General features: G+C 39.6%; 1 protein-coding gene across 1 annotated transcript in view; it reads right to left on the bottom strand.

Moving 5' to 3' along the window:
• LOC136334284 (cytochrome P450 3A12-like) overlaps window positions 1–22040 on the bottom strand; it is a 40195-nt gene extending 18155 nt beyond the window's left edge. Inside the window, exons 1-7 of the mRNA XM_066274315.1 lie at window positions 21869–22040; window positions 18922–19015; window positions 16028–16080; window positions 12944–13043; window positions 4560–4673; window positions 4213–4301; window positions 2754–2902 (exon numbers count right to left, since the gene is read on the bottom strand). Coding sequence (XP_066130412.1) covers window positions 2754–2902; window positions 4213–4301; window positions 4560–4673; window positions 12944–13043; window positions 16028–16080; window positions 18922–19015; window positions 21869–21939 — 670 coding nt within the window. The 5' untranslated portion in view covers window positions 21940–22040. The remainder of the gene's footprint in view (window positions 1–2753; window positions 2903–4212; window positions 4302–4559; window positions 4674–12943; window positions 13044–16027; window positions 16081–18921; window positions 19016–21868) is intronic.
• Between the last annotated feature and the right edge of the window lie 2345 nt (window positions 22041–24385).

Here is a 24385-nt window from a genome sequence, read left to right as displayed (position 1 = left end):
TCACACCTGTTAGATTAGCTATTATCAACAAGACAAGTAATAGCAAATGTTGGAGAGGCTGTGGAGAAAAAGGAACCCTCATTCGCTGTTGGTGGGAATGTAAAGTAGTACAACCATTATAGAAGAAAGTATGGTGGTTCCTCAAAAAACTGAAAATAGAATTACCTTATGACCCAGCAATCCCTCTACTGGGTATATACCCCCAAAACTCAGAAACATTGATACGTAAAGACACATGCAGACCCATGTTCATTGCAGCATTGTTCACAGTGGCCAAGACATGGAAACAACCAAAAAGCCCATCAATAGATGACTGGATAAAGAAGATGTGGCTGCAAAAGAATGAAACTGGACTACAGTCTCTCCCCCTGTACAAAAATTAACTCAAAATGGATCAAAGATCTAAACATAAGACCTGAAACAATTAAGTACATAGAAGAAGACATAGGTACTCAACTCATGGACCTGGGTTTTAAAGAGCATTTTATGAATTTGACTCCAATGGCAAGAGAAGTGAAGGCAAAAATTAATGAATGGGACTACATCAGACTAAGAAGTTTTTGCTCAGCAAGGGAAACTGATAACAAAATAAACAGAAAGCCAACTAAATGGGAAATGATATTTTCAAACAACAGCTCAGATAAGGGCCTAATATCCAAAATATACAAAGAACTCATAAAACTCAACAACAAACAAACAAACAATCCAATAAAAAAATGGGAAGAGGATATGAATAGACACTTCTCCCAGGAAGAAATACAAATGGCCAACAGATATATGAAAAGATGCTCATCTTCTTTAGCTATTAGAGAAATGCAAATCAAAACGGCAATGAGATACCACCTCACACCTGTTCGATTAGCTGTTATTAGCAAGTCAGGTAATAGCAAATGTTGGAGAGGCTGTGGAGAAAAAGGAACCCTCATACACTGTTGGTGGGAATGTAAAGTAGTACAACCATTATGGAAGAAAGTATGGTGGTTCCTCAAAAAACTGAAAATAGAACTACCTTATGACCCAGCAATCCCTCTACTGGGTATATATCCCCAAAACTCAGAAACATTGATACGTAAAGACACATGCAGCCCCATGTTTATTGCAGCATTGTTCACAGTGGCCAGGACATGGAAACAACCAAAAAGCCCATCAATAGATGACTGGATAAAGAAGATGTGGCACATATACACTATGGAATACTACTCAGCCATAAGAAATGATGACATCGGAACATTTACAGCAAAATGGTGGGATCTTGATAACATGATACGAAGCGAAATAAGTAAATCAGAAAAAAACAGGAACTGTATTATTCCATACGTAGGTGGGACATAATAGTGAAACTAAGAGACATTGATAAGAGTGTGGTGGTTACGGGGGGGAGGGGGGAATGGGAGAGGGATAGGGAGTGGGAGGGGCACAAAGAAAACAAGATAGAAGGTGACAGAGGACAATCTGACTTTGGGTGGTGGGTATGCAACATAATTGAATGACAAGATAACCTGGACTTGTTATCTTTGAATATATGTATCCTGATTTATTGATGTCACCCCATTAAAAAAATAAAATTATAAAAAAAAAAAAAAAAGAAGATGTGGCACATATACACTATGGAATACTACTCAGCCATAAGAAATGATGACATCGGAACATTTACAGCAAAATGGTGGGATCTTGATAACATTATACGAAATGAAATAAGTAAATCAGAAAAAACCAGGAACTGCATTATTCCATACGTAGGTGGGACATAAAAGTGAAACTAAGAGACATTGATAAGAGTGTGGTGGTTACTGGGGGAGGGGGGAAAGGGAGAGGGAAACGGGGAGGAGGAGGGGCACAAAGAAAACTAGATAGAAGGTGACAGAAGACAATCTGACTTTGGGTGATGGGTATGCAATATAATTGAATGACAAGATAACCTGGACATGTTTTCTTTGAATATATGTACCCTGATTTATTGATGTCACCCCATTAACATTAATAAAAGTTTATAAAAAAAAATTTTAATTACATTTCTTTTTAAATTACAGTTGATATATAATATTATACTAGTTTCAGGTGATCAATATACTTAGTAGACATTTCTATACCTTATGAATGATCACCCTAATGAGTCTATTACCCATCTGACACCACACAGAATTATTACAATATTATTGACTATATTTTCTATTTGGTACTATACATCCCTATGACTATATTTCATAACTGACAATTTTTACTTCTTAATTCATTATACCTTCTTCACACATCCTCCCAATACCCCTCCTATCTGGCAGCCATCAGTTTGTTTTCTGTATCCTTGAGTTTGTTTCTGTCTTGTTTGTTTGCTTCTTTTGTTTCATCTTGTTTTAGATTCTCCACAGAAGTGTAGTCATAAAGTATTTGTCTTTCTCTGTCTACTTATTTCACTTAGCATATACCTCATAGGTCCATCCATGTATTCAAAAGTGGCAGAATTTACTTCCTTTTTATGGCTAAATAGTATACTATTGTGTGTGGGTATGCATGCCTGTGTGTATATTACATTTTCTTTATTTATTTATCTGTCAATGGAAACTAGGTAGTTAACTAGGTGTACATTTTAAATAGATGAGTTATATAGTGTGTGAATTATTTCTCAATAAAGTTTTTAAAAGAAAGAAGGAAGAAAGGTAAATGTGGAAGCGAGATGGAGGAAGGAGGGTGGAAGGAAGAGACAAAGGGAGGGTGGAGTGATGGAGAAGGAAAGAGGAATATAGTAGTCTACATACCTACTGAGATAAGAAATGGATCGAGGAGGCTAAATTTTAAAAGCTTCTTGGTATTTTCCACAAAGGGATCTTGTGGGTTGCTGAGGGAATCGATGTTCACTCCAAATGATGTGCTAGTAATTACATCCATGCTGTAGGCCCCAAAGAAGCTGGGTAGAGAAAGAAATATGTGAAAAATTGGAGTCCGCACCTCTTCACTATCCTCATCCAACACATACAACAAGAATGGCATGTAAACTCACATATCCAAGTAAAGAGTCACACAACTGTCCAAAGCACCTGCTGGAGCATCTGGAAAATCTATGTTCTTGTAACAATCAGTCATGCCATGTTTTCAGGTGCCAATGATGCACATGGCCATGTGCTGGGGTTATGGGGACACTAAGGCAAGTTAGACCCAGCTATGGGTGCAAGAAGGTCAGTCAGAGGATTGGAGACCCATAACCAGACAAATTACAGTGGTGTGCTCTGAGTCTGGGCAATAGTAGCTGTACTGTGCTCAAGCAGGACAGAAGATAGATAACTAACTCTTTAGTGGGATCAAGAAAGCTGACATTGGTCTGAGTCTTGCCTCACCACAGTCTCTATACTCAGAGCTGATTCCTCTTCAGCCCATCACAGAACAGCGGCACCCGGCTCGGAGTTGCCAGGAATGTCATCCCTCCTTCTCTATATTCCTGCTAAAGCTCCTGAAAGACCCCCTCTCCTCAATTCCAGTGATCTGAGATCACCCCGAGGGCAGACTCATTTCTGTAAAGTGTAAGAAGAATGTCCCTGGTTAAAAAATAATAAAAATAAATCAGTCTAAAATTGACCTGAGGGAATCCCATAGGTAAGTGATCTTATGTCCCCAGTTTTGCTAGTTTACATCAGCTGCTCCTGCATAATTAAAAATACCTTACTCTAGACAATAAGTGATATGGTCACCCAACCCCTAGTCTGTACTGGACCTTCTCTCTTTTGGGAATAAAGAAAGGAGGAATGCTGGTAAGATTTAATATTTAGTATTTTGCTGGTACCCTCACCAAAATCATGAAGGGATTTAAGTTGTTCCAAGTTTCATGTTGTAGCATCCTTGCCCTATCCACTGCCCATAAATATGCACCAGTGCCTTCCTCTGCCACTATCTCATACTCTACATTAAACACTTTATAGTATGATCGTGTTTCTTGTTTTTAAACTATGTATTTTTGTCTTCCAGAGTATCCAAGGTAACAATTAAGTGGATAATTTAATCCTCGCTTATGTACCCAAGAGAAGGCAATCTCGCCTAGCTGTCCTCCTTTTCAGGGTGAGCCACATCTTGGTGGGTAGCCCATTGGAGTTCTAACGCCACACACCTACTTCTACTTCTGTTTGGTCACGAGAGTGACTCAACAGTGGGAATTTCAGCTCTGTGATGGCAGCTGCAGATTCTCAAGGCAGAGCTCAGAATCCCAGCATCTGGGCTCCTACTTACTCTTTCAAGTTGATAGGTTTGCCTTGCTCTGCTTCCTTCCTCACATTGCTCACCAACACATCTGCATATTGGTGAATGATGGGGAACATCTAGACACAAAATATAACATCATCTGAAGTTAATTGTGAATAATCAAGTCCTGGAAGGACCTGGCTTTCACAAACATGGAACAGTAAGTGATATTTGATAATAAATTTTATAATGTCACTTCTAGGACACAAAGAGAAAAGAGCATTTTTAGGAAACTCAAATTCAGTGGCTATCCTTAGAAGGAAATTATCATATTTTCTACCTGTCCCCAGATGCATTCTTTAAGTACCTGATTAAAAGTCCTCTTATATTCCTACCTCCTTGAGCTTTCCACTGGTGAAGGTTGGAGACAGCAATGTTCGTACTCTCTTCCAGGTTTCATCCTCAGCCACAGAGATGGCACTTTTCATAAAACCAACTGGACCAAAAGGCTAGAATTAAAAGCAAAAGACATTTTTCCCTACATAACTTCTGCAGGTCAGAACAGTTGTAGAAATTTTGTTAAATAGGCATAAATTATTCAACAAATATTTAGTAACTGTCTACTTAGTGTCATGCCCTGTGCTAGATACTCTATAAATACCTATCCCCAATGTCTAGCACCCTGTGAGGATGGAGGAGACCTTCAGCTCTCTGATATGATTTCTAGCCTTTATTCTAATCACTTTTTTTTTTTTTTTTTTAATTCTGAAGCTGGAAACGGGTAGAGACAATCAGACAGACTCCCGCATGTGCCCGACCGGGATCCACCCGGCACGCCCACCAGGGGCGATGCTCTGCCCACCAGGGGGCGATGCTCTGCCCCTCTGGGGCATCGCTCTGCCGCGACCAGAGCCACTCTAGCGCCTGGGGCAGAGGCCAAGGAGCCATCCCCAGCACCCGGGCCAGCCTTGCTCCAATGGAGCCTTGGCTGCGGGAGGGGAAGAGAGAGACAGAGAGGAAGGAAGGGGGGGTGGAGAAGCAAATGGGTGCCTCTTCCATGTGCCCTGGCCGGGAATCGAACCCGGGTCCCCCGCACGCCAGGCCGACGCTCTACCGCTGAGCCAAACGGCCAGGGCCTCTAATCACTTTTTTAATGCAAATGAATCATGTGATAGGGATACTGCTTTTCCAGGGGAATAGATAAGAATAAGACCTATTACATCCTTCAGGTTATGCACAATAGGAAGGGATTCTTGTCAGATAGCCAGATAGTCTTGGCAAACAGTATATTGCCTCAGATCAATTCCATTTTTACTTATATGTGCAACATAACCAACTTTAAAAAGGATGTCTTAATATGGTGATTTAAAAAAGTGATTAATATTTGAAGATTAGGAACCTATTTGCTATTATTAAAAAATGATAAAATTACACAGAAATCTTTTTCCCTACATTTTTCCACCAGGAATAGAAGAAAAAGGAAGAAGTAATTCTATTTCTCGGGTTGCAACTGACCTATCAAACCAACCTATTTGAGACTTTCTTCCACCTTTTAATATTATATTTTGTTTTAAAATGTATTTCTCCAATAAGCATTCCTGATAAAAACTTACCCAATAGGAAGAGAGGAAAATTTTCTCAACTTGATAAAGAGCATCTACTAACAAATGTGCAGCTAACATCACATTTAATCATGAAAGCCCAGAGCAACAGCACCAAGATGGCAGAGAATCCAGCATCTATTCCCCTCAAAGAACAATTAGACAGCTATCCACACACAAAAATAGGTCTAGAAGAGTTCAGTAGTTCTCTCAAGAGGCTAAAGCAAGAGAATGACGCAAACACCCTGAGAATAACTGCACAAAATGGAGGAGAATAGTTTCATATTGCCTGCATCATCTCATCCCCAGGTTGGCACTGCTCAGTGCCAGGAGGAAAATCCTCAGCCTGGGAGATTCCCTTTCTTACAGAAAAAAGAAAAAGAAAAAGAAAAACAAGGTAAGTAATAATTTTCTGTAAAATTAAGATGCTGTATAAATGGCCTGCTTTGGTTTCACTATAGCAGCATAGATGAAAAATCTAGTGACAGCAAAACAAAGAAGAACAAGAACTGCCAGTATCAGTCATTTGTCAGAAGCTGTCATGCTTTTCCATGTGCTACTCTGCAGAAGACCCCAAAAGACTGATGCTGAGGAAACCAATAGCCACCACAGCCACTGTGAATTCCCTGCTGAATTTGCTGTGGAAGCTCCACAGGATTTCACACTTGCAGATTCTAGCAGCCTGAATTCTGCCTTACTACACCCCATACCCACCAGAACTGCCCTAAGTTGTGCTACCACCTTGAGACATCGGATCCATTCCAGCAGCAAGCGCTGGCATATGTGGCTGACCATGTGCTTAACACTAGCCTAGCTCCCTGAAGCTGTTCAGGGACCTGATAGCCCTGACTCTTGTTAGTGGACTAAACCACACTTGTCCACAGCTAACCTTTGCAGCTGCACACATGCACACTGTCAGCCTCAACTCCAGTCCCCAGTCCCCACTACAGTGCATGTGCTTGCAGCCAGCCCATGCAGCCACGTGAGTGCACACTGACAGCCCAGGCACTCTAAGCAAACTGTGCCCACAGTTGGCCTCAGTTCCTGACACTGGTTCAGGCCATTACCATTGGGCATACATATGCAGTTAGCACCCATCAGTGAATGCTTTATACGAGCAACTTTGGCTACTACTACTGCCTGACAGTCTCTTGCTTCTGGACCTGTTGTTGCTGTGATGACCCCAGAAGCCCCTGCAGCTACGATGGAGACTGAACAGCTCATGCTGCCAAGGTTTGTGCAGTTGATGATGTTGTGAATTTCAGCTGCCTAAGCCAACCATGCTCTACTGACCTAGAGTCACAACACATGCCCAAACTAGCACTGAGGACCAAAGAACACTCCAATATGTCCCAAACCACAAGTAAAGGTCATCCCTTAAGTCATTTCATAAAGTCTGGAAGAGTTGACGGGTTTTTCAAATGCACAGACACTATTAAAGAATGACAAGAATCACAAAGAATCAGGAAATTATGACATCACCAAAGGCACATAATAAACTTGTGGTAACTGACCTTAAAGAAATGGAGATCACAAATTGTGTGACAAGGGATTCAAAATAATTGTTCTAAAGAAGCTCAGAGAGCTACAAGAAAAAATTAACAAGATCATTTGTATTTCTTCTTGAGAGAAGTGTCTGTTCATGGGGAGGGGGTTGGGGGAAAGGTATAAAGAAGGACAAATATAAGGTGACAGAGGATGATTTGACTTTGGGTGATGGGTATACAACATAATTGACTGTCCAAATGATGTGGAGATGTTTACCCAAAATCTATGTACTCTTGTTGATCAATGTCATAATGTTTTCCTAAATTTTCATAATCCCTGTAGTCTTGCAATGGTGTCAGTATGTTGTTGTTAACCAATTTAATTTTTAAAAGTTTAACCACATGGACAAAACTACAATAACAAAATAAGAAGTTCAACAAAGATATAAAAAATACAAAAAAATGAAAGCTGAAGAGTACATGGCTGAACTAAAAAATGCAACAGAGCTACAAGAGCAGATTCAGTAAAACAGAAGAAGAATCAGTGAACTTGCAGACAGATTATTTAAAATTATCCAGCCACAGGAGGGAAAAAAGAATGAATAGATATAAAGAAAGTCTAGAGAACTTATGGGATACTATCAGACAGAATTTGCATTATGGGAGTCCCAGAAGGTGAGGGGAACAAAGGGGCAAAAATGTTATTTTAGAAAATGTCTGAAAACTTCCAAAATCTGTGGAAATACATGGAAACCCCAACACATGAAGCTCAAAAGTTCCCACCAGATTGATCTAAAAATACTTCATCAAAACACATCATAATATAACATTATAAGGAGTGAAATAAGCAAAGCAGAAAAAAACAAGAACTACATGATTCCATACATTGGTGGAACATAAAAATGAGACTAAGAGACATGGACAAGAGTGTGGTGGTTACCAAGGGTGGGGGGGGAGGGAGGACATAGGAGGGAGGGAGGGAGAGTTAGGGGGAGGGGGAGGGGCACAGAGAACTAGATAGAGGGTGACGGAGGACAATCTGACTTTGGGCGAGGGGTTTGCAACATAATTTGATGACAAAATAACCTAGACATGTTTTCTTTGAATATATGTACCCTGATTTATTAATGTCATCCCATTACCATTAATAAAAATTTATTTAAAAAAAATAAAATTAAAAAAATAAATAAATAAAATTACATCCTTGTTAATATAGAGTGAAAAAAAAAAAACACATCATAATAAAATGGTCTAAAATAAAAAACAAAGAGAAAATCTTAAAAGCAACAAAAGAAAAGGTCTTATCACATATAAAAGAACCCTTCTAAGGCTATCAGCAGATTTCTTAACAAAAATCTTGAAGACCAGAAGACTGGGATGATATATTCAAAGTACTGAAAGAAAAAAAACCTACCAATCAAGAATGCTTTATTGGGAGAAGTGATTCTTCAAAAATAAGGGTGCAACAAAGACATTTTCAGACAAACAAAAGTAGACAGAGTTCATTATCACTACAACTGCCTTACAAGAAATGCTAAATGGAGTTCTTCAAGATAAAATATAAGTATACTAACCAGTAACATGCAATCATATGAAAGTATAAAACTTGGTAAAAGTAAATATATAGCTAAATTCAAAATACAGTAATATTGTTATGGTGGTATATAAAACACTTATAATTCTAGTGTAATGGTTAATAGACAAAATAATTAAAATAATTATAGATAAAATAATTTATTCATGAATATACAATAAAAAATGTAAATACCAACATCAAAAACTTAAAATAGGTGGATAGTAAAAGCATTTAACTTCTGAATGAGAATAAAGTTAAGTTGTTATCATCTTAAATAGACTATTGTATTTATAAACTATTTAATGTAAACCTATTGGTAACCACAAAGCAGAAACCTATTAGAGCACAGGAAATAAAAAGGAAATCAAAGCATACAACTATAAAATTTTATCAAATCCAAAAAAATAACAGGAAGAAGAGAGGGACAAGGAACAAAGGATTTATAACACCTGAATTAACAAAATGACACTAGTAAGTCCTTATATACACACTTATATACAATATATGTATATATACAGATATATATATATCAAATGAAATTTTATTCAACCTTGAAAAATTAGAAAATTCTGTTGTTTGCAACAACATACATGAACCTGGAGAAAAACATGCTAAGTAAATTAAGTCAGGCACAGAAAGACATATATTGTGTGATCTCACTTGTACATGAAGCAATAAAAAAGTCAAACTAAGAGTAACAAAATAGAATGATAGTTATCAAAGCCTAGGAGTGTGGAACTAAAATATAATCAGAGGGTACAAAATTAGTTATAAGATAAATAAGTACTGGAGACCTAATGTACAGCATGGTGACTATAGTTAATAATACTGTGTTATATACTTGAAATTCACTGAGGAAGTAGATCTTGAGTGTTTTTACCACACACTAAGAATATTTCAACTCATTTATACAAATCATTTTAAAATATATGCATATATAAAAACATCACATATAAACCTTAAATATGTATATTTTATTTGTTGCAAATAACTATATAAAATTTTTTTCCTAAGTGAGAAGTAGGGAGGAAGAGAGACAGACTTCCACATTTACCGCAACTGGGATCCACCAGCAAGCCCCCTATAGGGCAATGCTCTACCCATGTGGAGCCGTTGCTCCATTGATTGTCAACCAACTTATTTTTAGCACATGAGGTGAGGTCATACTCAGCTCACAGGACCTACTTGCTCCAACCAAGCTATAGTTGTGAAGGGGAAGAGAGAGAGAGAAGAGAGAGGGAGAAAGGTAGAGAAACAGATAGTCACTCACCTGTGTGCCCTGACCAAGAATCGAACCCGGGAATCAAACCCAGGACATCCACACGCAGGGCTAACACTCTACTACTGAGCTAACCAGCCAGGGAAAATATACAAATTAAAATGGCAAAACCCAGAATACTTTCCTCTAAGATCAAGAATGATACAAAAATGTCCACTCACACCACTCTTATAGAACATCATACTGGAAGTTCTAGCCAGTACAGTAAGACAAAAAGAAGTGAAAGGCATACAGATTGGAAAGGAAAATATAAAGTGTCCTTATTTTCAGGTGACACAATTGTTAGTGTGGAAAATTTAAAGGAATATTAAAAGAAAACTCTAGAACTAATAAATGAGCTCAGCAATGTTATAAAAATACAAACAAAAATCAAGCCTGCCCATGTGGTGGTGCAATGAATAGAGCGTCTACCTGGGATGCTGAGGACTCAGGTTCAAAACCCCAAGGTGGATGGCTTGAGCGTGGGCTTATCCAGCTTGAGCATAGGCTCACCAGCTTGAGCAAGAGGTCACCAGCTCCAGCATCATATCATAAAGATGACACTATGGTCACTGGTTTGAGCCCAAGGTTGCTGGCTTGAGCAAGGGGTCACTGGCTCAGCTGGAGCCCCCCAGTCAAGGCACATAGGAGAAGTAATCAATGAACAACCAAATTGCCACAACTATGAATTGATATTTCTCATCTCTCTCCCACGCTGCCTGTCTCTATTGCAAAAAAATAAAATAAAATAAAACAAATCACATTTTAATATAATAACAATGAATATTAGAAAACACAATACCATTTATTATCACGTCAAAAAAATAAAACTCTTTAGGTGAAAATTTCACAAAACATAAGTAGGATTTCTATGCTGAAAACTACAAAAATTGGTGGAAGGAATCAAAGAAAACCTAAAAAAAAAAATGGAGAGATATACTGTGTTGATGGATTGAAAGACTTGACCTAGTAACAATATAGATTTTCCTCAAATTGATCTATATGGTTATTTTAAACTCTTATCAAAATCTCAACAACTTTTTGTAATATAGATAAATAAATTTATTCTAACTTTGAATGGAAAGGTGAAGGACATAGAATAGCTAAGACAATTCTCAAACAAAAAGTGGAAAGAAACATTCTACATGCTAAGAATTCTTATGTAGCTACAGTAATAAGATTGTGTGGTACTGGTGGAGGACAGACACATAGATCAATGAACAGAACAGAGAATGAGAAATAACCTACACAAATTGGCCCAAATGATTTTGGACAATGGTGCAAAAGCTATTCAAGGAGAAAGGATAGTCTTTTCTTTCTTTTCATTTTCTGGTCATTCCTTTATTGCACATTCCAGAGACCTTCTGTATGTGCTCTGCTCCGTATTACAGCTCTATTTGCAGAGTCTATGCCTGGCATTAGTTCTTGGTTTATTATGTATGTGTCTTGTCTCTAATTCTTTGGGACTGGAAAATGGCTTCCATTTCTTTTGTATTTCCTCTGTCCCCTGTGGTGCCTAGCACAGTGTGGTGTGTGGAATAGGAGTTCAGTTAGTGTTCAGTATCAGAATGGCTGCCTGTGGGTCGCAACCACGCACATCTGGAGAGAACAAAACCCAGCCTCCCCTCTAATGTTCTCCAACCCAGCACCTCTTAAGCAGGACCGGCCCTTGTTTCCAACAGTTCCTGCAGTCCACTTCTTCTCAAGATTCATATTGCTAGGGAGTAGGCAGATCTCATCTGCCAGTACATGAGACCAAGCTCAAACGACAATCTTTTTGGCCAGTTCAAGCCTCCACTAGAAACACTAACTTTGCTTCTCAGATATATGAGCCTCACAAGCATATGAGGTATGTGCCCAAGGATCGTGGGGTCCAGTTGTGCATGCAGGTGTGGCTTCCTTAGGTCCAGTTGTGTGTGCAGGTGTGGCTGCCTTAGGTCTGGCTGTGTGGCAATATTCAAAGATATAGTTGTTTAGGAAAACAATACAAGGGCTATTAGGAGAGGAGGCCCTGTATTTTTGTGCTGGTCTCCACTCTCTGTTTTCCTTCATCCTGTCATTCCCTACACTGCAGCCTGAGACTCTTGTCTTCTAGGCAAGGCCGCCAGACACTCCTCCTGGCTCTGTGTGGGCTGGTTCCTGACTACCTTCTGTGGGAAGAGTGGGGGAAGGGTATGGAGGGGGCTGGAGGAAAGATAGCCTTTTCACACATGGTTCTACAACAATTACACATCCATAGCAAAAGAAGAACTTTTACCTACACTTCCCTATATGAAAATTAATAGATCATATACTTAAATGTAAAACACAAACCTATATACTGTGTAGAAAAAGAGAAGAAAATGTGGGACCCAGGGCTAGGTGAAGAGTTTTCGGACTTGGCACAAAAGGCCTAACTCATAAAAGGAAAAATTGATAAATTAGCTTCACCAAAAACAAAAAAAATTTGCACTGCTAAAAACTCTGATAAAAGGAAAAGACAAGGTACGCATTGTGACTACAAAAGAATAGTAAGAAGGAGAGTTGTGATGGAACAGTTCTGTATATTGATTGTGGTAGTATTATACTTACACAAATCTAATACATGATAAATTTTTATAAGCAACACACACATACATGAGAGCACATAAAACGGATGAACTCTGAATAAGTTCTGTGGATAGTACTAATGTTGATTTCCTGCTTTAATATTGTACTAAAATTATACAAGATATTACTATTGGTCAAAACTGAATGAAAGGTACATAACATAGGACCTACCTCGATATTTTGGGGACAACTTCCTGTTAATCTATTATTAATTCAAATTAAAATTAAATAAATTAAAATTCAAATTAAAAACAGAATGGGTGCCTACCCGCCGGTTTGTGAAGACAGTATAGCATTCTTTCACTAGAACTGTTTTGATCATGTCTGGATCAGTGATAGCCAACACAGGCTGGCGACCATCATAGAACCTGTGTGGGGAAAGCAGAGCTGATTAACATAACAAGCCAGTTTCTGCAGCTGGAGCCACACTTGAAAATCCAGACTCCACTCTGATATTACATAATCCATGTTCCTAGAGATCATTATTAGGAATAACATTAGAACATTCAAGTCTAGGTGGTGTGTTTATGAGTATTTCCTATACCATTCTTTATAATTTTTGCATGTTTAAAATATTTCATATCAAAAGGAAGTTAGTAAATAGATAATGGCAAGTCAATTATCTGAGAACAGAAAACAAATAAGGCCAGTCCATCCATTCATTCAGTCACTTAAAAATATACTTTTGAAAATATATATATATTTATACTTTTGAAGATATATCAAGAACATAAAAATGCATATTATATAACATTGGATAAAAAGTGTAGACATAGTGATCATAAATATGCAAAAATGTGCCTGCAAATAAAAAAGACTTATTTTCAAAAAGATTTAGTAAGAATATGAATGATTTCTTTGCCCTATTATCTAATTTTGTTCCCTAGTTCACAATTGCTTGAAAGAAATATTTTAACTATTAAAGAGAAGTCCTTTGTAGAATCAAGTTTAGAAATATTTAAAATAAAAGGACAAAGAGAATAAAAATACAAAGGAGCACATATAATTAGTTTTAAAAATACTTTTTCATTAGTTATATTTATTCTGTAAGTGGTCCTGAGTGGGGTCTCCAGCCCCACGTGGGTGACATCTGTTAGCAGCAGGGCCAGCCCACTTTTGATTGACATACCACACAAAGCTGACTCTTTCTCTGTGATATATCCCCATTTGTCTTGATCTCCTGACTGGTTTACTACAAGTTTAATTACATGAGGTTTACGCTAAGTTTAATAACACTATCTTCTGGCATTTTATTTTTTATTATTAATCATTTACATTAGCTAGAACAAAATGGAAGATTTTCTATAAGTGTTACCTACTTTGATTCCTCAGAGGAATTTCAAATGGTTTTGTGATCACACATAAAAATGGAGAAAAACCGCCTGACCTATGGTGGCACAGGGGATAAAGCATCAACCAGGAATGCCGAGGTCACCGGTTCAAAACCCGGCGCTGAGGGGTCAAGGCACATATGAGAAGCAACTATGAGTTGATGCTTCCCACTCTTCTACTCTGCCTTTCTCTTTCTCTCTCTCCCGCCTTCCCTATCATTAAAGTCAATAAATAAAATTCTTAAAAAGTTTTTTTTTAATGGATGAAAACTTCTGCACTAATTCTGCCCATTTCCCCAAAAATCTAAAACTCAGAGAAGATTTAAGTGGGTGTCAAGTACATTTAGTGTTGAAGTAGTGATGTAAGCACCTATGGTGGCTCTCAGGCTGATCAGATTGATCATATTTCTTGGATGATTCCTCTCTCCCCACTGTGTTTTTCAAAAACACCTGAGTGGAGAGACCTAAGGCTTTGGGAAACACTTTGCATGTATTATCTGACAACATTCATATTCTTGGGCCCCCATTCAGATTCTCCAGATTTGATGTTGCTGGGACAGGGGGGGAGTAGGCCCCAAGACTGTATTTAACAATCTTTCCAAGGTGGTTCTTACACACCTGAGCATGAGAACCATTTTCTAAAGAAAGTAACTGCATCCAGAGCTCACAAGTAGGGACTGTAGGAAGCTCAGTGGAATGTACACCACCAGTGACCCATGTTGGGTGGTATTTCTATTGCACAGCACAGCCTTTCTGGACCATGTGGACTCAGTGGACCTTATGGTTTCTGAGGATTATAAAGAAGATGAAAAAGTGCTGGGAAGTAAAGCCTTTTTCCCATGTGCTTCTAGGACACAAACACCACGTTACACCTCTCCTGCTGCCCTCACCACACTGCCAGCAACTCCCCCTGGAAACAGCTGCTGCAACTGGCTGAGGTCACTTTACAAAATCTTCAAGTCCATTGACCTGCCAGGAAACAGTGTGGTTTGGAAATATCCTGCCTCTCTTCAGAGTTAGTAGATTAGGGTAGATAAAGCAATACTGGTACAAATTAAACCTCTAGTGAGAAGACTTGGCTTAAACATTTTTTAAAAGCCCAAACTCCAGGCCCCGGCTGGTTGGCTCAATGGTAGAGCCTCGGCTTGGTGTGTGGATGTCCCAGGTTTGATTCCAGTCAGGGCACACATGAGAAGCAACCATCTGCTTCTCCACCCTTCCTCCTCTCCTTTCTTTCTCTCTATCTCTCTCTTCCTCTCCCACAACCATGGCTTGGTTGAAGCAAGTTGGCCCTGAGTCTGAGAATGGCTCCATGGCCTTGCCTCAGGTGCTTATATAGCTTGGCTGCCAAGCAACAGAGCAATAGACCCAAATGGGCAGAACATTGCTTCATACGGAGCTGGCTAGGTGAATGTCGGTTGGGGCTCATGAGGGAGTCTGTCTCTCTGCCTCCCTGCTTCTCACTTAAGAAAAAATAAAATAAAATAATATAAAACTCTATACTTGCAAAGAAAGTTTTTAAAAAGCTGAGCAGATGTGGTTTCCCATTCTGTTTCCCTATACCCACAGTCCTTTTTCAAAAGGATGCAACAAATCCAAATATAAAATTATGGATTTGAGCTTCTAATTAATAGTCAGTAATGCGGGGAGGGTTATGATATGCATTTATGAGCATAGAGTAGAAGGGTCTGAAATAATGCATTTTATCCAATTAAAACAGACCTAAGGAAGGAAAACTGGAGAAGGGGGGAATAATGAGACACTGGCCAGAAAGAGACGCCATGAGTCCAGGCCCATCAACATCTAGACTAGAGTAATAAGAGCCTGCAACTCCCCAGCTTGATTCTGAATGCAGATCCAGACACCTGGTGACATCTGAGATCCCTGCTAGGACAAGCCTCCAAAAACTTTACAATAGCTGACTTCCTACCAAGCTGCTCAGGGCTGAGACTGTCCTCCACATCTTTGGGGCCCTTGTTTTAACAGCAAGTCTATCGAGTGGGAGTTTCCCAAATACTTACCCCCACATATTTCCATACTTTTTAAAAGATGTCATGTCAAAGTGCCCAAAACCCTGCAAGGAAAAACAAAATTAGATTATAAATCTAAGTATACTGAACTCTAACTCTAATTCCAACCAAAATAACCCAAATCCCATGATATCAGGCTGTCTTTCACTGAGAGATAGAGGGAAGCCCTTATTCAGACATGTCTTGAGAAACATGGAGAAATAGACAAGAAAATTGAAATGGAAAATCTAAAATCACACTTGATATTTCTCCACATAGTGTTGATACTCAGCTTACCCTTGTCTAGGATACTGAGTAACTCCTTGTCTTTCTGAAGGGTTTTTGTTGTGCATGAGCTGCTTCAAATTCTCACAACCTCCTGAATTATTACTTCCACAGACATTCCAGAACTGAAGCTGAGGAAGAGGATGAGAGACCGCACACTCTTTCATCTCCTCGTTAAGCATCCTTTTCATTGACATGATGGGCCCTCTCTAGAACTCTAGCAGAATTAGGAAGTTCAAGACACCAGTGACCCCTTTTAGTCTAGAAGATTTAAGAAAGTCCAAGACATCTTGGTTGAGTGAGAAAGTGAGTGTGTGAATGAATGAATAGCAAAGTGACTCACTTCCCAGTTTTCCAGCTCAACACGGGAAAGAGGGGGAGATGCCGCCACTCCACAAGGACAGAGGAAACTAAAACTCTCTCAGTTTTCACTTCTATAACTTACCAAAGAAATCTTCCCATTAAAAAGTTTCAGCTGAATTAACTCAAAATGGATCAAAGATCTAAACATAAGACCTGAAACAATTAAGTACATAGAAGAAGACATAGGTACTCAACTCATGGACCTGGGTTTTAAAGAGCATTTTATGAATTTGACTCCAATGGCAAGAGAAGTGAAGGCAAAAATTAATGAATGGGACTACATCAGACTAAGAAGTTTTTGCTCAGCAAGAGAAACTGATAACAAAATAAACAGAAAGCCAACTAAATGGGAAATGATATTTTCAAACAACAGCTCAGATAAGGGCCTAATATCCAAAATATACAAAGAACTCATAAAACTCAACAACAAACAAACAAACAATCCAATAAAAAAATGGGAAGAGGATATGAATAGACACTTCTCCCAGGAAGAAATACAAATGGCCAACAGATATATGAAAAGATGCTCATCTTCTTTAGCTATTAGAGAAATGCAAATCAAAACGGCAATGAGATACCACCTCACACCTGTTCGATTAGCTGTTATTAGCAAGTCAGGTAATAGCAAATGTTGGAGAGGTTGTGGAGAAAAAGGAACCCTCATACACTGTTGGTGGGAATGTAAAGTAGTACAACCATTATGGAAGAAAGTATGGTGGTTCCTCAAAAAACTGAAAATAGAACTACCTTATGACCCAGCAATCCCTCTACTGGGTATATATCCCCAAAACTCAGAAACATTGATACGTAAAGACACATGCAGCCCCATGTTTATTGCAGCATTGTTCACAGTGGCCAGGACATGGAAACAACCAAAAAGCCCATCAATAGATGACTGGATAAAGAAGATGTGGCACATATACACTATGGAATACTACTCAGCCATAAGAAATGATGACATCGGAACATTTACAGCAAAATGGTGGGATCTTGATAACATGATACGAAGCGAAATAAGTAAATCAGAAAAAAACAGGAACTGTATTATTCCATACGTAGGTGGGACATAATAGTGAAACTAAGAGACATTGATAAGAGTGTGGTGGTTACGAGGGGGAGGGGGGAATGGGAGAGGGATAGGGGGTGGGAGGGGCACAAAGAAAACAAGATAGAAGGTGACAGAGGACAATCTGACTTTGGGTGGTGGGTATGCAACATAATTGAAAGACAAGATAACCTGGACTTGTTATCTTTGAATATATGTATCCTGATTTATTGATGTCACCCCATTTAAAAAATAAAATTATAAAATAAAAAATAAAAAATAAAAAAGTTTCAGCTGAAATATTAGATATTTTAACTATGCAAAAGAAGGTCCCAGAAATGTGGGTATTGGGGTCTATCTATGAGAAGGTGATCTGGGAAGGTGTAAAGGAAATGATTGTTTTTTAGAGGCAAGAAAGTATGGAAAGTTCTCAGACAAATGAAGCATTGAGACCTCAGCTGAGAGAATTAGAATCTGAGAATCAAGCCTGTCCTTTGCAGGAAAGGAAACCTGAGGCAGAGAGCAGTGGGCACACAAGACTCTGCCTGCGGGCCCAATAAAGAGAGCTCATCACTTTCCGTCCAAAGGTCAGGCCCTGGGTGCAGCATCAGGGCTGGATGAACCACAAAGACTTCACCCAAGTTCACAGTCCATGTGTCTGTCACCTAGTACATTTCATTCAGGTAATTTATTTTTTAAATAATTTTGTCAAGTCATTTGCTGTTAGTAATTTCATATTAAGTAACTGCTTTTTTAAAAATACCTACACAACTCAGTGAAGTTTTGAAGAAAAACAAAACAAAACAGGCTAACAGCCTTATAACCTAAGAACAGGGAAGTCTGACTCCAGAGTATCCAACTTCATGAGGCGCTACCAGGCCCCCTCCATGCTTTTCTCCTAATACTGAGTACGATGATGTCTTCCTGGGAATCTGCACTGGCAGGAAGAAAATGCTACTCTTGATGCTCACAGCTGGAACGTGAAGTCCTGTGCTGAATCAGCCAGAGAGCTCGGTTCCCATGGAGGCAAAACCTGAGGCTCCTAACAGCTGACAGAGCCCTGGGGTAAACCCCGCCCTGTGCTGGGCGGGGCCTCTGATGCCCTTTCTGGACAGTGTGAAACCTCAGAACCCAGGAGATCCCTTTTACTATGGAGCTAAGCTGGGATTTGTAACCACAGAGAAGCAAAAGAGGAAACTCAAACAACACTCACCTTCCGGTAGGACAGAACAGTTCCAAGAAAGGGCAGGGGTGTCGGTCCAGGAATTCCCAGCTTCTTAAAAACTCCATGTGGATATGTCCCATATCTTTAAAGTGAAAGAGAAAGCCAGGTTATGGGAATTGTGGAATAGGTGCTGAGGCTGCCCAGTCATTGATGCAGAACCGGAACACTAAGCTAGACAGGTCACATAAAGACGATAAATAATAACAGTAACAATAGCAGTAATCACATTCACTCATCATCTCCTTTCTGGCTTCCGCTGTGAGACCCACAGAAAGTAACGAGATTACATAAAGCAGCTGAAAACTGCATGGACCCAACGCCAGAGTGAATACTTGACCAGTGTTTCCAATGACAGTGCTCCTGAGAGGTTCAGGCTGGAATATTTTCAGATAATTCAGTTATGGTTTTTAATAAGTTGACTCACCCATGACTTTGGAGATTCTAATTTTATGCTCCAATGATGAGATTTGGCTTAATGTATCCACTTAATAACAAAGTTACTGTGAGCCAACTGAGACATAGTCTTAACAGTTTGCTCAGTGACTTTTAACCTTCCCTTTCCCTCTCTGCCCTGACCCTGTTTCAGGAATTGGTTCTTATTAAATATATAACCATAAAGAGTCCTCTGAATAACCACAGTGTACTTATTTCCATACAGTTAAATCTGTGTTCAGGGCTTAAAATCTTAGAAACAAGCCTGTCATTTGCAGAAAGGAAAATCTGAGGCAGAGAGCCGTGGGCACACAAGACTCTGCCTGCAGGCCCAATAAAACTTCTGGTCCAATAAAAAACTTCCATTGCAGTGCTTTTCAGCTACACCAATTCTCTGTTGCGAGGCAAATGAGGGGGCTAACAATAAAGCCAATCATTTCTATTCTGTTTACATTGTGTTGTCATACGAGAACTTTGTCTGCTCTACAGCAACTGATGCCTGGCTGTCCCAGTGTCTTCTAATGCTACAGTGTACTTTATCCAGGGGTGACAGTATCCAGTGACAGACCCAATGCCATACAGAGTGACTTAGATGGTGTCCCCACCCCAGATTTCAAGCAGAGGAAATGCCTACCCTGCTGCCCTCTGAAAGACCTCCTGTGGGGCCAGGACCAGGAGTATCTGGGAGAAATATTCTCCCACTCCATCCAGACTGCTACCTGGATGCCTCTCTTATCATCACAGCCTCACAGTTTCACTTATATACCTGCACTGTGAGATTAAAGTAACCCGCTGGGCAATTATATTTAAAAACACATATACAATCTTTTATCCTACAGAAAGAACATGATGGAAAGAGTCCTATCTCTGTAAAAAATCTAGCATTAAACTGAATGAAATTAAATACTATCAATTAATTTTAAAATGTCATCAGATAGTAAATATGTTGCCACAACACCCTGTGTTTATAATATTTCTTTCATAGAACTGAAACAAAGTTCATATTTTCTATATTCATGTAATCATGATTTCCTACCCTTAGTTAAAATCAAATTGAGGTAGAGGTCAAATGGGACATGAAGAGGCTGTCCCTACCCACATGTCCAAAATAACTCCTCTCCCAACCTGTTCATGATGCCAGAAATCTCACTCTTGAAAGGAATTCCTCTGCTTTAGATGGTTTGATTCATCCTCCTGCACTGTAACTTAATGGGAAAAAATATTTAAATCAAAATTGGATTTTGAGCTCCATCCTGTGCTGTCAGTTAAAGCCAATTTCATATTGGGGGAAAATAAATCTCTATAATGATGCCAACCCTCCCCAAAGATTAGTGAAAAAAGAGAAAAAAAGAATATAATAATAAGATTTCTGCCAAGTTTTTCTGCTCTAAAGTTTTCTCATCCAGGAGGAATGGTTCTGCCTATTACAGGGATGGGAACTGAGTCTTAGGATGGGAGTGTTTGTGGGAGGGGACACAGAATAGAGCTAGTGTGGAGCCTGACCAGGCTGTGGTGCAGTGGATAGAGTGGGACACAGAGAACCCAGGTTCGAAACCTGAGGTTGTCGTTTTGAGCGAGGAGTCGCTGCTTTAGCTTGGGATCATAGACATGACCCCGAGGTCGCTGGCTTGAACCCAAGGTCACTGGCTTGAGCAAGGGGTCACTCGCTCTGCTGTAGCCTCCCAGTCAAAGTACATATGAGAAATAAATCAATGAACAACTAAGATGCTGCAACAAACTGATGTTTCTCATATCTCTCCCTTCCTGTCTGCTTTCCCTATCTGTCCCTCTCTCTGTCTCTCTCTCAAAAAAAAGAGCTTATGTGAAGAGAAGGGCAGCACTCTCTAGCCTCCCATGAAGCCTGGGGTACATCCTGGCACACGGTGTAAGTTATGCCAGGCAGTGGGACGGAGGGAGCAGGAACAAACCTAGCCACACAAGGGCCGATCCTTACACACATCTCTTACAGCAGACACAGATCCCAGGAGGTGAAGATAATGAGGCAAAACCCCAGGCCACTCCCTCCTACCTCCAGGAACCCAGAGTGGAGAGGGCTCCACTGCACAGAGCCAGTTGTTTTTAATTTGCCTCTGTTGAATTCTGGTTAATTAGTCTATGTTTACCAAACAGTCAATCAAATGGGTATACAACATAATCAACTGTCCAGATGATGTGGAGATGTTTGTCCAGAATCTATGTACTCTTGTTGGTCAATATTTCCCTATTAAATTTAATTTTCCAAATAAAATAAATCATCCTCAGGATCAAATAATGTCACCAAATCCTCTGCACTACAGAAATTGGGAGTTGGGTGGACAAAGGGTTTACTCCCTCAATAGGTCAGGGAAGATCAATAATAACCCCTTTGGTTTTTAGCCCCCAATTCTTAAGCAACTACCCCTTTGTTAGCTGTTGGATCTTGAAAATAGATAAAGGAAAAGGGGGCTTGAGGAGCTCCCCAAGTCCCAGGTTACAGAGGTCATGAGCCTGAACAGTAACTCACATATACAGGAGCACAAGGCTGGTAACCAGGAGAACCCAGGTTTCCATGGAAAAGCTTGGGATCAGGTCCATGGCCTCTTTCCTCCCAAGATTCTGCCGTCTGAGTTTTCCTTGTAGGTAGTGTGTGCTCTTAGCAGGCGGTGCGTGCGGAGTTTTAGTGGATATAGTGAGACTGGAAGCTTATGTACTGGGAGTCAGGGTGGAGTTTGAGCTGCAGCCAGTAGAAAAGCCATTGTGTTTGAACTGAGGTGACCTCTCCACCCTGGTAGTTGGCAAAGCATCATGGACACTCCCACTTTTATCTTCCTTGAGTTCATATTCTGTGGGAATTCAATGAACAACTCACTCCATTTTATTAGTAAGGCCAAAGGTTACTGAAACTCAAGTAAAGCCACTGGACTTAAATCACTAACCTGCCCTTGACTCCATGGCTGTCTGCATTAATAAATACTTGAAATCCTTCAGACAAGCTAGGTTCACAGATCTTTACTCATGCAGTTTTCTATGCCAAGACTGTTTCTGTGCCCCAAAATGCTTCTACTCATCCTTCAAAACTCAGTTTAGCCAGAACCCTTTTTGTCTGAATCTTTCCTAACCAACCTCCTTGAACAGATATAACTGCTTCCTCCTCTAGGGAACTTCTACTCTCTGCAGACAATTTTATTATTATCCTTGTAAACCCACCACCACTACCATTCTTTTAACGGTGTTTCTGTAAATGATGACTTATAAATTCACATGTAGTTATGGATAAACAGTCTGTTTGCATAAAGGATTCTAAGAGGAAAGAAAGCAGACTCCAGCCTTAAGTGTTTTGGCTCGAGGTGATTTGCTCACCTTAGACCAAAAAACAAGAATGATGAAACCAGACCATCACTTGAATGTGAGATGATTATTGATAGACTGTGTTGACTCGCACAGAGCATACTCAACGGGGAGCCCACAACCGCCTCCCTTTCTCCGGTTTCCTTTGTTCTGCCTTCCCTTCCCCTCTCATCAAAACCCCTGCTTGCAAGGATGGCACAAAAAAAGAAAACTACAGACCAATATCTCTAATGAATACAGATGCTAAAATACTAAACAAAATACTAGCAAATCGAATACAACAAGATATTAAAAAAATAATACATCATGATCAAGTGGGATTCATCCCAGAATCTCAAGGATGGCTCAACATATGTAAAACGGTTTACATAATACACCATATCAACAAAACAAAGAACAAAAACCACATGATCTTATCAATAGACGCAGAAAAGGCTTTTGATAAAATACAACGCAATTTTATGTTTAAGACTCTCAACAAAATGGGTATAGAAGGAAAATATCTCAACATGATAAAGGCCATATATGATAAACCATCAGCTAACATCATATTAAATGGCACTAAACTGAAGGCTTTCCCCCTTAAATCAGGAACAAGACAGGGTTGTCCACTCTCTCCACTCTTATTTAATGTGGTATAGAGGTTCTAGCCAGAGCAATCAGACAAGACAAAGAAATAAAAGGCATCCATATCGGAAAAGAAGAAGTAAAGGTATCACTTTTTGCATATGATATGCTCCTATACATCGAAAACCCCAAAGAATCCACAAAAAGACTACTAGAAACAATAATCAGAAAAAACCAGGATCTGCATTATTCCATACGTAGGTGGGACATAAAAGTGAGACTAAGAGACATTGATAAGAGTGTGGTGGTTACAGGGGGAGGGGGGAGAGGGAGAGGGAAAGGAGGAATTGGAGGGGCACAAAGAAAACTAGATAGAAGATGACAGAGGAAAATCTGACTTTGGGTGATGGGTATGCAACATAATTGAACGACAAGATAACCTGGACATGTTATCTTTGAATATATGTATCCTGATTTATTGATGTCACCCCATTAGAAAAATAAAATTCTTTTTAAAAAAAAAGAAAAAAAATAAAACCCCTGCCTGCACTGACATGTAAAGATGGTCTTTGTAACCTTAGTCCACCATCTTCTTAGGCTGCTGGCTCTTGGATACACCGATGTTCCTTGCACCAGCTCTTGTCTCTCAATTATTGAAGTTTCGGTGGCAGGCAGTCAAATCTGGAGTCAGTACCATCCTCTGTACCATCCAGCAGCACTCTTGGTCTCCACACCAATTTCCTTTACCAGGAAGAGTTTCTCAAGGGCACAGTTTGGGTGTTAGTCACCATTATGTCATTATTCATTATTATTATGCATAAAGAACACTTTACATGATATATAGCAGGCACTGAGAAAGGTTGGTGGAGTTAGCTGATAGAAGTGATATTGTAGGATCCCGTGTGCTTCCTTTCCCTGTGGCTCTTTGGTGACCACTCCGTCTTCCGGGATTGTTAACACAACAAGAGGACCTGGCCTTGCCTCCTCATTGCTGCACATTGATGCATCAGGACGGATCCATCAGGATTTTGTTGAACAGGGGACCCTGAAGGAAAGGTAGAACTTGGAGGAGATGATCATGTCTACACCAAGCTCATCAATTCATCCGGCTTACTATCTCACCCCT

Source organism: Saccopteryx bilineata, chromosome 4, assembly GCF_036850765.1.
Source record: "Saccopteryx bilineata isolate mSacBil1 chromosome 4, mSacBil1_pri_phased_curated, whole genome shotgun sequence".
NCBI lineage: Eukaryota > Metazoa > Chordata > Mammalia > Chiroptera > Emballonuridae > Saccopteryx > Saccopteryx bilineata.
The sequence above is the reverse complement of the archived record's forward strand: the minus strand, read 5'-3'. Positions and strand labels throughout refer to the sequence as shown.